Raw genomic sequence first — 13,571 nt, forward strand, 5'->3', positions numbered from 1 at the left:
GAAGGGGAGTGGAGGAGTAAAGTGGCTGCTCAATGACAACTTCATTTTTGCCAAACCACGGTTATTGATAGCCTACGACTTACACGTTTTGAATTGCCATATTATAGGGTATCACACCAATTACTTTTAAGTCAAATAGAACATAATATATTGTAACTACATGCACTTCTCTGAAGGCTCAGATGGCCGGTTTTCAGTACCTAAGTGCATACTGTGGTCACTTCACCGCAACAGGATCCCACAGTTTTTTTTTCTGATTTCCACACACATTTTTAGGCGTCTTCAAGTGCAACACGGAACTTCATTTTTAGACCGAAAGACACTGTTTAAACACTGAACCACAATGAGGTAACAAGAATAATATAACAAAAATGTTTTTAATAAAAATAACTGTGCGTGCTTCCTCGGTCAATCTCACTGACAATGGCAACATACATCAATTAGAACTAGCCTGACCATTACTCGCCAGCCAGTGGCGCTGTTCACGGCCAAAAATATGCCACTTTCCCAGCCCCTGTAATTTTACTGTGCCTTCCCCCTACCGATCTTAGTATTAACTGGTAACCTACAGAAATTAGCACATTATATTAATAACAGAATGTGGAATATGCAACGTAATCACAAATATTTTGAACGTCACTTTTCTTTTATTCATTGCATGGTGCTACAACACATTAATTCAACTGCATATTACTTGCCACAAACATGTAGCCTACTGTATTTGAAAGTGACCATCTCAATAATGTGCATCCACAAATGCATATCACTTCTGTCAGACATTTATAACACACTGGCTGAACGTGCTGGTTGCGTATGGTCGTGAGTTGTCAGAAATGAAAGACAAACAATAAAATACTCCCACTCTCACTTCTATTAAACCTGTAGTGACTGCCCTATATACCACTCTGTCCCTGGCATGAGTGATAGACTTTATATAGCTCAATGCTGAATTCACCATTGGTAATTATCTTAAAATATTACTGTCTCTAAGTATTTTCATTTCTTACTAAGCAAGAAAAATGCACTCTTGACATGCTCTTAACATTAGTTGACTTTTTGGATTCAGCTGTTTGTTGCTTGGTGCATGTTATGATAAAATTCAGCTGGGGGAGAACCACAGGCTGCATGAATACTTTATTCAGGCCACAGGGTGACAACCACTGTCCTCAGATGTGTGAGAGCTACTTTTAGACCAAGGAATTATGCCCTGTAACACGCTTTAAAAATAAGCGTGACTTATTTGTGTATGTTGGTCTTTCTTTCAAAAGGTGTCTTCTTAAACCCTCTATACAACTGTTTCCTAGCAGACAGTCAATCTGCAAGTATGGAAACTACTTTCAATCATCACATAGAAGACTTTTGGTTTATATAATTTTGGACAAAAGTGAACTTGGCAATGGATGTGAAAACATGTTCAAATCACTTCAGTTGCTCCTCTTGAACAATCTTCCACACAGTGGTTGGGGCTTCCATTTTTCTTAATGGCTGTTTATTGGATCTTTTCTCTTCTTGCCTTCCCCTTCCTTCCACTTACTTTTCAACTTTCACAGCAATTAAGTTAGGCCAGGATACAGGCAGAATCATACAAGCATCACTCTATATCCTTTCAAACAAGTTCTTTCTCTAATTTATTCTTTCAATTCCTAATTCAGACTTATGAGTGAGTCTGTCTACTCCAACATTAACACCTTAATGGCTTTCCAATCAATGTAATAACACACAGCATATAATTCATTTGTCACCTCAAATATGTCTGTTTTTATTAAACAACAATGGCAAGATCAGGGGCAGTGTAGTTTCTAACATATTGTAAGGAGCAATGCTGGCAGTTCTCACGATGTGGTGTGATAGAAACTCAAGAGGATGTGCGAGTACCTGATCAGGCTGTCTGTCAGACAAAAAGAAGAAGTTATTAATCTGCGGTGATTTCAATGTAAACTTTCTAAGTAATTCTGATAGGAAAAGTGAACTAGAAGTGTTATGAGCGACATATAACTTAGAATCAGTGATCAATTCCCCTACACGTGTAGCTCAAGACAGTAGCACGCTAATATTATTGTTGTGGTCTTCAGTCCTGAGACTGGTTTGATGCAGCTCTCCATGCTACTCTATCCTCTGCAAGCTGCTTCATCTCCCAGTACCTACTGCAACCTATATCCTTGTGAATCTGCTTAGTGTATTCATCTCTTGGCCTCCCTCTGCGATTGTTACCCTCCACACTGCCCTCGAATGCTAAATTTGTGATCCCTTGATGCCTCAGAACATGTCCTACCAACTGGTCCCTTCTTCTTGTCAAGTTGTGCCACAAACTCCTCTTCTCCCCAATTCTATTCAATACCTCCTAATTAGTTATGTGATCTACCCATCTAATCTTCAGCATTTTTCTGTAGCACCACATTTCGAAAGCTTCTATTCTCTTTTTGTCCAAACTATTTATCGTCCATGTTCACACTAATAGATAATGTATTTGTACAGAGAGAGGATGTAAAACAAACACGTGCTTTCCCTGTGGTAAATGGACTGGTTAACTTACAAAACCTAACAGGGTGTACAGTTCAGAAACCATTAAGTAAAAATGTGAGGTCACTCAACCTGATATCTATAGATCACTTCAGAGAAAGCTTAAGAAATGTTAATTGGGGAGGCGTATATAATGAGCCAAATGCTAATGATAAATGCAACATATTTCTTGGTAAATTTATATTCCTTTTTGAGCATTGTTTCCCACAGAAAATTACTAAATTTAACACCACACACTTTTCAAAGAAACCTTGGATTACTACAGGCATTAAAGTGTCTTCAGAAAAAAAAATAAAGAAAACTGTATGAGACAGTAAAAACTGGTAAAGATCCAGAAGTAGTTTTACACTATAAAAATTATTTTACCATACCGAGAAAAGTTGTAAGGAAATCAAGAAATATGAATGTTAAAGAAGAAATTAACAACTCCGGCAATAAAATCAAATCAATATGGAATGTTTTTAGAAGGGAGACCGGAAAAGTAACCACTGGGGTAGGTAGTATTACTATTAAAGAGAACGAGGCCATCCTAACCAACAGTACACAAGTAGCTAATGTATTTAACAACCATTTCTAAAGTGTAGGAGAAAAAATTGGCGAGAACAGTTCAAAAGAAAAAGCCAGGCAGTACATGGGAGAGTGTTTTGAAAACAATTAGTCAGATTAAGTTTCATGTAACAACCTCTTGTGCAATAAGTAAAATTATTAAATCTTTGAAAAATAAATGTTCTGTTGGAGTAGATGACATCTCTAATAACATACTAAAACAATGTGGAGCAATTACAGGTGATGTTCTGAGTCACAAATGTAATGCATCACTAACTCAAGGTATTTTCCCAGACAAGTTAAAATATGTCATTGTCAGGCCTCTCTGCGAAAAGGTGGACACCACAGATGTCAATAATTATCGGCCAGTATCTTTGCTTACAGCATTTTCAAAAATCTTCGAGAAAGTAATGTACTCAAGAGTGGTTAGCCGTCTCAACAGTAATGGGATACTTAGTAAATCACAGTTCGGATTTGAAAAATATGTTGTTCCACTGAGACAGCAATATACAATTTTACTGTCCACATAATAGAGTCTTTGAATAGTAAAATGTGACCAATAGGAATTTTCTGTTTGTCCAAAGCATTTGATTATGTGAACCATGACATTATGTTATAGATATTACAATTCTATGATATAAATTATATAGATTATATAATGGTAACACAGAGATTTAGGAACCAGGTTTTAAATTGTAAGACATTTCCAGGGGCAGATGTGGATTCTGACCACAATCTATTGGTTATGAACTGCAAATTGAAACTGAAGAAACTGCGAAAAGGTGGGAATTTAAGGAGATGGGACCTGGATAAACTGAAAGAACCAGAGGTTGTAGAGAGTTTCAGGAAGAGCATAAGGGAACAATTGACAGGAATGGGGGAAAGAAATACAGTAGAAGAAGAATGGGTAGCTCTGAGGGATGAAGTAGTGAAGGCAGCAGAGGATCAAGTAGGTAAAAAGACGAGAGCTAATAGAAATCCTTGGGTAACAGATGAAATGCTGAATTTAATTGATGAAAGGAGAAAATATAAAAATGCAGTAAATGAAGCAGGCAAAAAGGAATACAAACGTCTCAAAAATGAGATCGACAGGAAGTGCAAAATGGCTAAGCAGGGATGGCTAGAGGACAAATGTAAGGATGTAGAGGCTTGTCTCACTAGGGGTAAGATAGATACTGCCTACAGGAAAATTAAAGAGACCTTTGGAGAGAAGAGAACCACTTGTATGAATATCAAGAGCTCAGATGGCAACCCAGTTCTAAGCAAAGAAGGGAAGGCAGAAAGGTGGAAGGAGTATATAGAGGGTTTATACAAGGGCGATGTACTTGAGGACAATATTATGGAAATGGAAGAGGATGTAGATGAAGATGAAATGGGAGATAAGATACTGCGTGAAGAGTTTGACAGACCACTGAAAGACCTGAGTCGAAACAAGGCCTCGGGAGTAGACAACATTCCATTAGAACTACTGATGGCCTTGGGAGAGCCAGTCATGACAAAACTCTACCATCTGGTGAGCAAGATGTATGAGACAGGCGAAAACTTTGAAAAAATGCAGTACTGTTCCTTCAATAAATATAACACATCAACAGAAGTCAGTAAACAGGGTAAAGCATAGCCTACTTTTTTAGCCTACTAAGTTTTTGGGTGTACGTATAGATGAGAATCTTAATTGAAAAATTCATATTTTGGATCTTCCAAAGCAACTATGTTCAGAAACTTTTGCAATCAGAATAATTGCCAATTTTGAGGATATAGAAATTAGAAAGCTAACATACTTTGCGTACTTTCACTCCCTGAAGTCATACGGAATAATATTTTTGGGTAACTCAACATTTAGACAAAAAGTATTCACTGCTCAAAAGAAAGTGGTTAGAATAATGTGTGAGGTTCATAGTCGCACATCTTGTAGACATCTTTTTAAAAGATTTGGAATTCTTACAACAGTCTCACGGTACATTTACTCACTAATGAAATTAGTTCTCAACTTGGACCAGTTTTTAAAACAACAGTGACATTCATGATTATAATACCAGAAAAAAAGAAATACTTACACTATCCTTTACTCAACCTATCTTTGGCACAGAAAGGGGTAAAATATGCTGCTATAAAAAGTTTCGACAAATTACCAGGTGAAATAAAATGTCTGACACACAGCAGTAATAGCTTCTACAATAAACTGAAATCATATCTCCTTGACAACTCCTATGTAGATGAATTCTTCAATAGGAATAAATAAATCTATAAATATAGTATATGCATTTTGTGCCATTTAAGGGAATTGGGTAAATAATAGAAATATTAATATTTAAATCTGTATTGTATTAAAAAAATCTTGTTTCATATGTGCATTTCTTGCGCACTTGACATGTTCCACATCACAACGGTTACCGTACCGTGCAATTTATCAATGGCACATGCAAGCAACTATCTAACTAGCTGTAAGTATCGAATAGGCAGCAGAATTTATAGCAGTGGGTTTAAGTTATTGTGCCAAATTATGATGTGAATATAATCACAGAATGCACACTAAACTTTTCTTCTACAATTAGAGGTGGGATTGTGCTTAAGAAACTAATTTAGTACTGAACTTTTGCTCAACCACATATAGTTAGTGATAAATATCACGTCAAACAACATATTTTAATACACAAGTTCCCACCCTTAATTAACCTCTTAAGAAATAACTCATTGTGTGGTAACTGGTAAGTGCCGATGCAGTACGTAAGTGCTACTTACTCATTTTGCAACTCCTAGGTAGCAGTTCTGGGAACACAGTGACGAGAAATGCAATAGCGTAGGCAAAGAGCTGGTTTTAAGCAGACGATGGGAAAATGGCAAACAAATAATATGGTGAAGGAAAACATCAGACACAAGAGTCAAAAAGGCATGGTGTGTGACACCAAACCACATCAGCCCAGCTGATATTGGAATCTTGATTTGACACTGAAATATTATCCCACTTTGACTCTCACTTCTGAAGGGATATCCAAGAATTTTTCCTTCAAGATGTCTGCTGGGAGGCTTTAGCCTCTCAAAATGTGTTTTGTAGCAGTGGTGTGAAGCTAATTTCTCATACCTAAACTGTAATACAATGCCACGATGTTTGATATACCTAAAAGAAAAAAATACTGAAAACAAACTTAAGAAGGTACTGTGGAACTACAAAACTCTGTGAGGGTGGCAATTTGAGCCAAGTCAAGACATAGCCTATCACGCCAAGTAATGGCTTACAAAACACTCGTTCGACCTATACTTGAGTATTGCTCATCAGTGTGGGATCCGTACCAGATCGGTTTGACGGAGGAGATAGAGAAGATCCAAAGAAGAGTGGCGCGTTTCGTCACAGGGTTATTTGGTAACCGTGATAGCGTTACGGAGATGTTTAATAAACTCAAGTGGCAGACTCTGCAAGAGAGGCGCTCTGCATCGCGGTGTAGCTTGCTCGCCAGGTTTCGAGAGGGTGCGTTTCTGGATGAGGTATCGAATATATTGCTTCCCCCTACTCATACCTCCCGAGGAGATCACGAATGTAAAATTAGAGAGATTAGAGCGTGCACGGAGGCTTTCAGACAGTTGTTCTTCCCGCGAACCATACGCGACTGGAACAGGAAAGGGAGGTAATGACAGTGGCACGTAAAGTGCCCTCCGCCACACACCGTTGGGTGGCTTGCGGAGTATAAATGTAGATGTAGACAGCAAGACAAACTCATATCGGAATGGGAAACAGTCAATTTCAACAGTAATAATATAACTGGATAATTTTCACATCTCTCACTGGTTCTGTGTGAAACAATCCACCAGTGGATACACGAAACATGTGACCTGCAAATGATACGTGCAGAGAAGCTAAGTATTCTGGAAAGTACTGACCCTATTTTTCAAGTTCGGCAATTTAATTGGTTGCATACAATTATACTGGCTTATTTTATATACTCTCATTCCCTATCGACCTGCAACAATTTCAAGACAAAGTCTATTTCTTCAATTTAGTCACCCAAGAAATGGTGGAATCCGCAGTATACAACTTTCAGTATACATAGGAAAAAAAGTAAACGAATTTACATTAATAAATATCTGGCACTGGTGAGTCATTAAGAGCTAAAATAAGAAACAGGTATGTACAAGTCAGTCGTTTTCCAATCTAATGCCTTATGTACAATAGTAGGCCAATGCTTAATTTATGACAGTGTAATCTCATCGTTTTACACACTCTCAAATAGTAGCATTCCTCTCCTCTACTCTGTCAATCAATGTCACCCCCTTTCCCTGAGTTATTCCCAGCAAACCTTTCAAATTAACTAATGTTCAAAGATCCTTATGACAACAAGCCACGAAACCTCTACAGTAATTCGATGTCTCTAGAACTTCTCTCTATTTCTGCTAAGGTCTCAACATTCGTCTAATTCATGGAATATATGCACGAATTACTGACTGCTAACCATCAGTCTCCCACAAAACAATGCACAGCATCGGTGTGACACAAAGTTCCTGAATGTCTGCCTTTCAGTTATTAGGTTCCAAATTGATTCATATATTCCTGCCACAGCATCAAGACATGATGTCCAAGAATGAAATCTATAGGCCAACCTCTCCATTTATTGCCATCTTCTCAATCAAACTACCACATCCACTTTTATGGCTATGAGTTCTCTATAGGCTCTAATGCTGTAGCGCTGCCGTTGGCATGTGCGCGTCCTTTACCAGATCATGAATGGCGAAACTAAATGCTCTGTCATTAGTGTAGGCAATGCTTATTTAGCGGTTTGATGAAGAGTCAATAATATACTATACCGCGAACAAATGAACCCCACGTGAAATGGCTTAAAATAAGGTAAAAGTCAGATATATAAAGTGCAGTTGCTTGGCAGTGGCTCTGCTTAGCAACATATCCGAGAACGATAACAGTGATAGGCCACTGATTTTCGATGGCAACACATTTTACTAGAACGATGTATTTGCCGAGATTTTAACTAATTGGCAGACGAAATACAATCAATTAACAGATACTTCGAAATTATCTGTCACCAAGTAGTCAATAATCACACATATCAGTTTCTGCTGTATATTTGTAACATAGTTTACTTGCAAACACAAATAAAACATATACATCATCCAACATAAGAACACTGTAAAACATCACGTGAAAACCGATAGGGTGTAACTGCTTCAATTACGTATTAACGAAACTCTCCAGACAGTCATTACAGAACCTCCGAAACGAACATGATCTGCACACTATAAATACATGAACTATAAACTGCTGTTTCTTGATGTACCTTCAATACTTTCGCTATGAACACACAATTCGTTACAGTCGATCCACGCGCGTTACAAGTAAACACACTTGCCGCCATCTCTCTAATCAGTAATCTAAGTCTTCTAAGATATTGTTGTGATGAAAGCACAGGTGCCTAGTCCACAAGCAACTACAATGAGTACGGTATAACTGGCGTTCGGCTGAAATCGACCGATTGAATATGGCGCGAACGTAAACGTTTAAGCCGCGTTAACCTCCTGTTCACAAAACGTCGCTACGTACAATAAATAAAGGTCTGAGAGCACGTCTGTGTGATGTAAGCAATGTAGTGTTAGCCTGTATTACACAACACACCTAAGGGCCCTTTTAGACGATAAATTGCGAGCCGGCTGCAGTGAGCTGGATCGATTTACACAACACGCGGTCAAATGAGAGCTTTCAGACGAGCGCGCGTCAGCAGGTGCTTAGACTCTCTGCAGCTGACACGCCGGCTGTTCAGCGAATCGCCTGCTATTCGCATTAAACAGAGTCTAAAACTGGGTTTACACTAGCAAGTCGCTTGCAGAAGTTATTGTTGCAAGTTATTGTTAGCCGCTTGCAGCTATGTTTACACAGCAGCGCAAGAATTAAGCAAGATTCTTCTCAAGTTCTTTGGCAAGAAACTTGCGTCAACAACTTGCTGATACTGTTTACATATGCTTTCAGTACCACTACGAGTGTCAGCTGAAGTGTAAAATGACAAGTAGGCGGGTGAGATATGCTGCAGCTCTTGTAATTGTAATGCAAAACGTGAGAAAGAAAAAGAGAAGTATTTTGGTTAGAGAGTAGATAATGAGAATATCGCAAAATGGTGCCTGTAATAACCTTTTGCAAGAACTTAGTATCGAGAGCGTGGATACTTTTGCAGAATGTCCGCAAATGATCCTGAGTATTTGTTGATGTTAATAGCGCCCGTCGTATCAAAACGAGACACAAACTTCGGTTCTGCTATTTTAGCAAAGGAACGTTTGCTAGTCACTCTATGATTTATAGCTAGTGGTGAGCTACGAATAAAATAGGCATTTCATTTATTTATGTGAAACATACAACCAAAAAAAGTTTGAATTTTGAAATCATTTCTTTGTAGGAGACTCATACAAGTCCCTAATGTACTTGTTTCATATTCCCGTCTGCACGATTTCTCTGATCGTACCCGATGTATGTAGAGCCTTTTTTAACGTCTTGAAAAGGGAAAATTATTTGAAGGGATGTGAAAACACAACAATTAAATTAAATTTTTATTCAAGTAAACTGCATTTTACAGAATGATATGCTTATAAAAATGTTTTTTTTTCTAATGCTCATAAAATGGATAGTGAAAGGCTAAGTAAATAGAACATGTAATAATTACACATCGTCTTTTTCTAGACTCCTAAAACAACAAGCGAGTGGATGCAGGTGGCAAAGGCGTTGTGTCTTCAAGTTATGCTACTTTCTATGTACTTCTTCTATAGATGTGTCAAATATCGACGAGATTTCATTTAAAGCGCTCATCTTCTTCACTCTATCCTTAAACTCTCGGTTATGCACGTTCCGTATTTCGGGGTAGCTCTCCACGGCTTCAATAAAATGTTCTGTATCCTGCTTCATCCATTCCCGTTTCCCCTCCATTTCTGAAATTTGTTTGCACATAATACGTAAGATGGTTGCATAAAATTAAGTCACCACATTAAGTAAAATGTTAAATATGAATGTTATGGAGACGACATACTTACTATAACTTGCGCTTCCTACTTGCAGGAAATAGAAATAAATCCTAAAAGCTGCAAGTTACTTACAGATACTTCTTGCATGGTGTTCACACTGGAAGCGAAAAACGTGCAGCAAGTCACTTCCGCAATAAATTGCTACAGTCGCAAGTCGACTTGACGATATGTTTACACTCGCAAATCGCGCCGCAAGTTACTCCGCGCAAGTAAATTGTTGCAATAACTTGCTAGTGTAAACCGAGCATAATACATGCATGAAGACGAGAGCGCGTGAGCAGAGCAGACGACTCTTGGTGTCCATTGTCAGCCTTTATTTTCAATTGGCAGATTATTGTCGCGCCGAAAGAAAATAGAGATGTTGAAGAATTTATGCTCGAAATTCAATTTGGGATTCCTCAAAAGCAGATTATCCTAATAAAAACAAGAAAGTTGAGGCATGGAAGGAATTATGCAGGGTTTATAACGCCAACTACGAGACGTTGCCCCAGGAAGAGGAGAAAATGATCGGTAAGAATTTCATTTTCATAGCTTACAACATTTTTTTTCAACAGAACTCATTTGTGATATTTCTCATATGGTACAATTTCATTCCTTCTGTGCAGCTTAATTAGTGCTGTTATAAATAAAAACACAAAACACTTGAGGCGCTTTTATTTAAACTTTGTGTCTATTTATTAGCAATACATAAAATATTCTGTTAAGAAGCTATGGAACACACAGTTAGTTACATTAGTTCGATGCCTTCTTCCGTCGGTTCTTGGAAGAACAGTTTCATATGAGTTTTGTTTCACAATAGCTAAAATAGAGGTAAGAATGAGTACCATTAAATTTTTAATTATTCTTTCAACGAAATGAGGCTTAACGTTCTTCTACTTGATTAAAAAAAAAAACAGTACCGAAAGTGTAAATGGTTGTCTTCATTTTTGTAGACAACGGCCTTGCCGCAGTGGATACACCGGTTCCCGTGAGATCACCGAAGTTAAGCGCTGTTGGGCGTGGCCGGCACTTGGATGGGTGACCATCCAGGCCACTTGCGCTCTTGCCGTTTTTCGGGGTGCACTCAGCCTCGTGATGCCAATGGAGAAGCTACTCGACCGAATAATAGCGGCTCCGGTCACAGAAAACCATCATAACGACCGGGAGAGTGGTGTACTGACCACACGCCCCTCCTATCCACATCGTCAACTGAGGATGAGAAGGCGGTCGGATGATCCCGATGGGCTACTTGTGGCCTGAAGGCGGAGTGCTTTTTTTATTTTTGTAAATTAAGTAACAAAATTTCAATACTAATTCCTAGTCTGCTGTGTTAGATGATAATTCCATAGTACATAAGATACTCCTTCAGTTTTACACATGTGAGTACTGCGATATACGTTTCTCAGTGTCACTGTAGAAGTATTCAACGAACTTGTTCCTTACACCTGTTGTAGTGTTTGGTCTGCCGTTGGTAATCATTTCACTGTCGAAATCATTTAAATCTTCCTACTGTAGCATATCTTTCAACTTATAACTATCACAAACTCTAACAACATTGTGAAGTATGACATACGCTTTCACAATGTTTTCTGCAACATCAAGTGAAACGTTCGAAGGTCGGTGGAAAATTCGCCATTTGGTAGACAGTTTTCCAGAAGTACACTCCATAAAACCTCTGGCTCTAGTGAAACGATAATTGAATACTCTCTTTCCCAGTTGTATGGCTCTATCTGCAAATGGACACATTACGTTATGTGACAGGGCGAATGCCTCATCTGCAACAAATACGAATGGTATTTTTGGTTCAGCTGTCCCAGGCAGTGGGCATGCGAATGACGGATTCAGTTCTCTTTCTCAAGTTTTCTACCAATAACAATTTTTGAATAGAGACGGATCCGAACTTTTTCCATATTCCCAGTGTCTACTGCTGATAAACAATAATTAGAATCAGACAGCGAGGAGAACAATAGAAAACTAGCCTTTACAACTGTAAAACACTGATGCACTGTCTTTAGGTTGAATCATTTCCGCCTGTTTCTCGTCCATTGCTCCAATACAGTTCGGAAAATCAGCTGCTGCAAAAAATTCCCTTGGCAATTTATTCCCATATTTCTTTACTTTGTGTTGGCATTGTGATGTCTCTCAAGTGGTCCCAAATCTTCATACACACATCGTTTATTATTTTAGATATATAATTCCAAGTCTGAAGCTGTAGGATAAATCTGTCATGGTACATCCTGATCCAAGATAACTGTGGAGATATAAACACTAATTTCAAAATTGAAATGCTTTTTATATTTTATTCTGTGGAATATTCTTTCCACATTGAATTTCAGAAAATGGTTTACAAAAGGAATGGAAAAATTTGAGATTCTCTTTTGTGAGATATTTTCGTAAGACAAGAAATTCGAAATCAGGTTCTGCTAGAGCTAGAAGGGCGAAATATATTTGTACTGAAATCCTTTCGTTTTTTACCCCAATTTTGGAAAACAAACTGTAAGTAATGTTGCATCTCTTTTTCTTTATAAGAGTGAAAGTCTTTTCTTGTGTAAAATTCGTGTCAGTAACGTGCAACAGCGTTGTGGAAGCAACAGACAAATACTTTCGAACAAATATTGCTTTTCGTTCCCAGAATGGTACTGAACATTCCTGATGATGGTGATTTTTCGCAAGATGCAGGGGAATTTGAAAAGGGTCAGAGATATGAACGACATAGTAAGGCTACCGGTGAACAAAGAGCGTAGAGGAAATGGAAGCCTAGCAGCACAGTTGGAAATCAGTCTGATATCAATAAGCTTTGTGATGCTCTACACAAAAATATCGAGCGACGTGAGCATTCAGACGAGCAGTCTTCAGATGAGGGCAGATTGTTTTCACTATCTTTAGTCAATGACTTAAGAGATATCCCTAAAGATATGAAGTGCTAAGCCAAATATGAACTGTGCATGGCGCTTAATTAAATACAATGCAAATAATTTTAATTTTAGTAGCTGACTGTCCGATTACGAAGTCTCGTAACCAGTTGGCCCTGACTAGTATTGGTACGCAATCTGACTGCATAGAATAACAACAAAGAATGAAAGGAAATTTCCGTTACCACAATTAATTAATTAAGTCCCCAGCAACTATAAAAGCTACGAAACAAAAACTACGAACAATAAAGCACAAGTGTAACTGTTCTGTGTGTGGAAGTGTGATTGTTGGTACACATCTGGCACGGTTCTTCCTCAATAAGACAAAATATTTTAAATACCATTTACACTGAATTAATTAAATAAAACTGAAATTGCGCATAGAAACCCGAATTACAGTCTAATACATGTACACAAGCCAGATGCTTTGTTGACTGAACCTGTGACCAAGAGGCATTGTTAGTTAGGAAATTACAAAAAAATAATAAAATGTTTTTGACGTTCATATATATTGACTAAAAATACACTCTGATCATTACAGCATCTCCATTCGAACAACATCTGCTGTCTAGCCCATCAAAACAACTGCACACGACATGGCCTCAAATA

The 13,571-nt window shown here is 38.1% G+C and overlaps 1 protein-coding gene across 2 annotated transcripts in view; it reads right to left on the bottom strand.

The window, feature by feature from the left end:
• LOC126480915 (mitochondrial inner membrane protein OXA1L) overlaps window positions 1-8,428 on the bottom strand; it is a 33,116-nt gene extending 24,688 nt beyond the window's left edge. The window contains exon 1 of one of the 2 annotated variants that reach the window (XM_050104322.1): window positions 8,346-8,428. In XM_050104322.1, the coding sequence (XP_049960279.1) occupies window positions 8,346-8,423 (78 nt within the window). In that variant the 5' untranslated portion in view covers window positions 8,424-8,428. The remainder of the gene's footprint in view (window positions 1-8,345) is intronic. The other variant, XM_050104323.1, reaches the window with a different exon arrangement.
• Between the last annotated feature and the right edge of the window lie 5,143 nt (window positions 8,429-13,571).

The sequence above is a fragment of the Schistocerca serialis genome, chromosome 5 (genome assembly GCF_023864345.2).
Source record: "Schistocerca serialis cubense isolate TAMUIC-IGC-003099 chromosome 5, iqSchSeri2.2, whole genome shotgun sequence".
Taxonomy (NCBI): Eukaryota; Metazoa; Arthropoda; class Insecta; order Orthoptera; family Acrididae; genus Schistocerca; species Schistocerca serialis.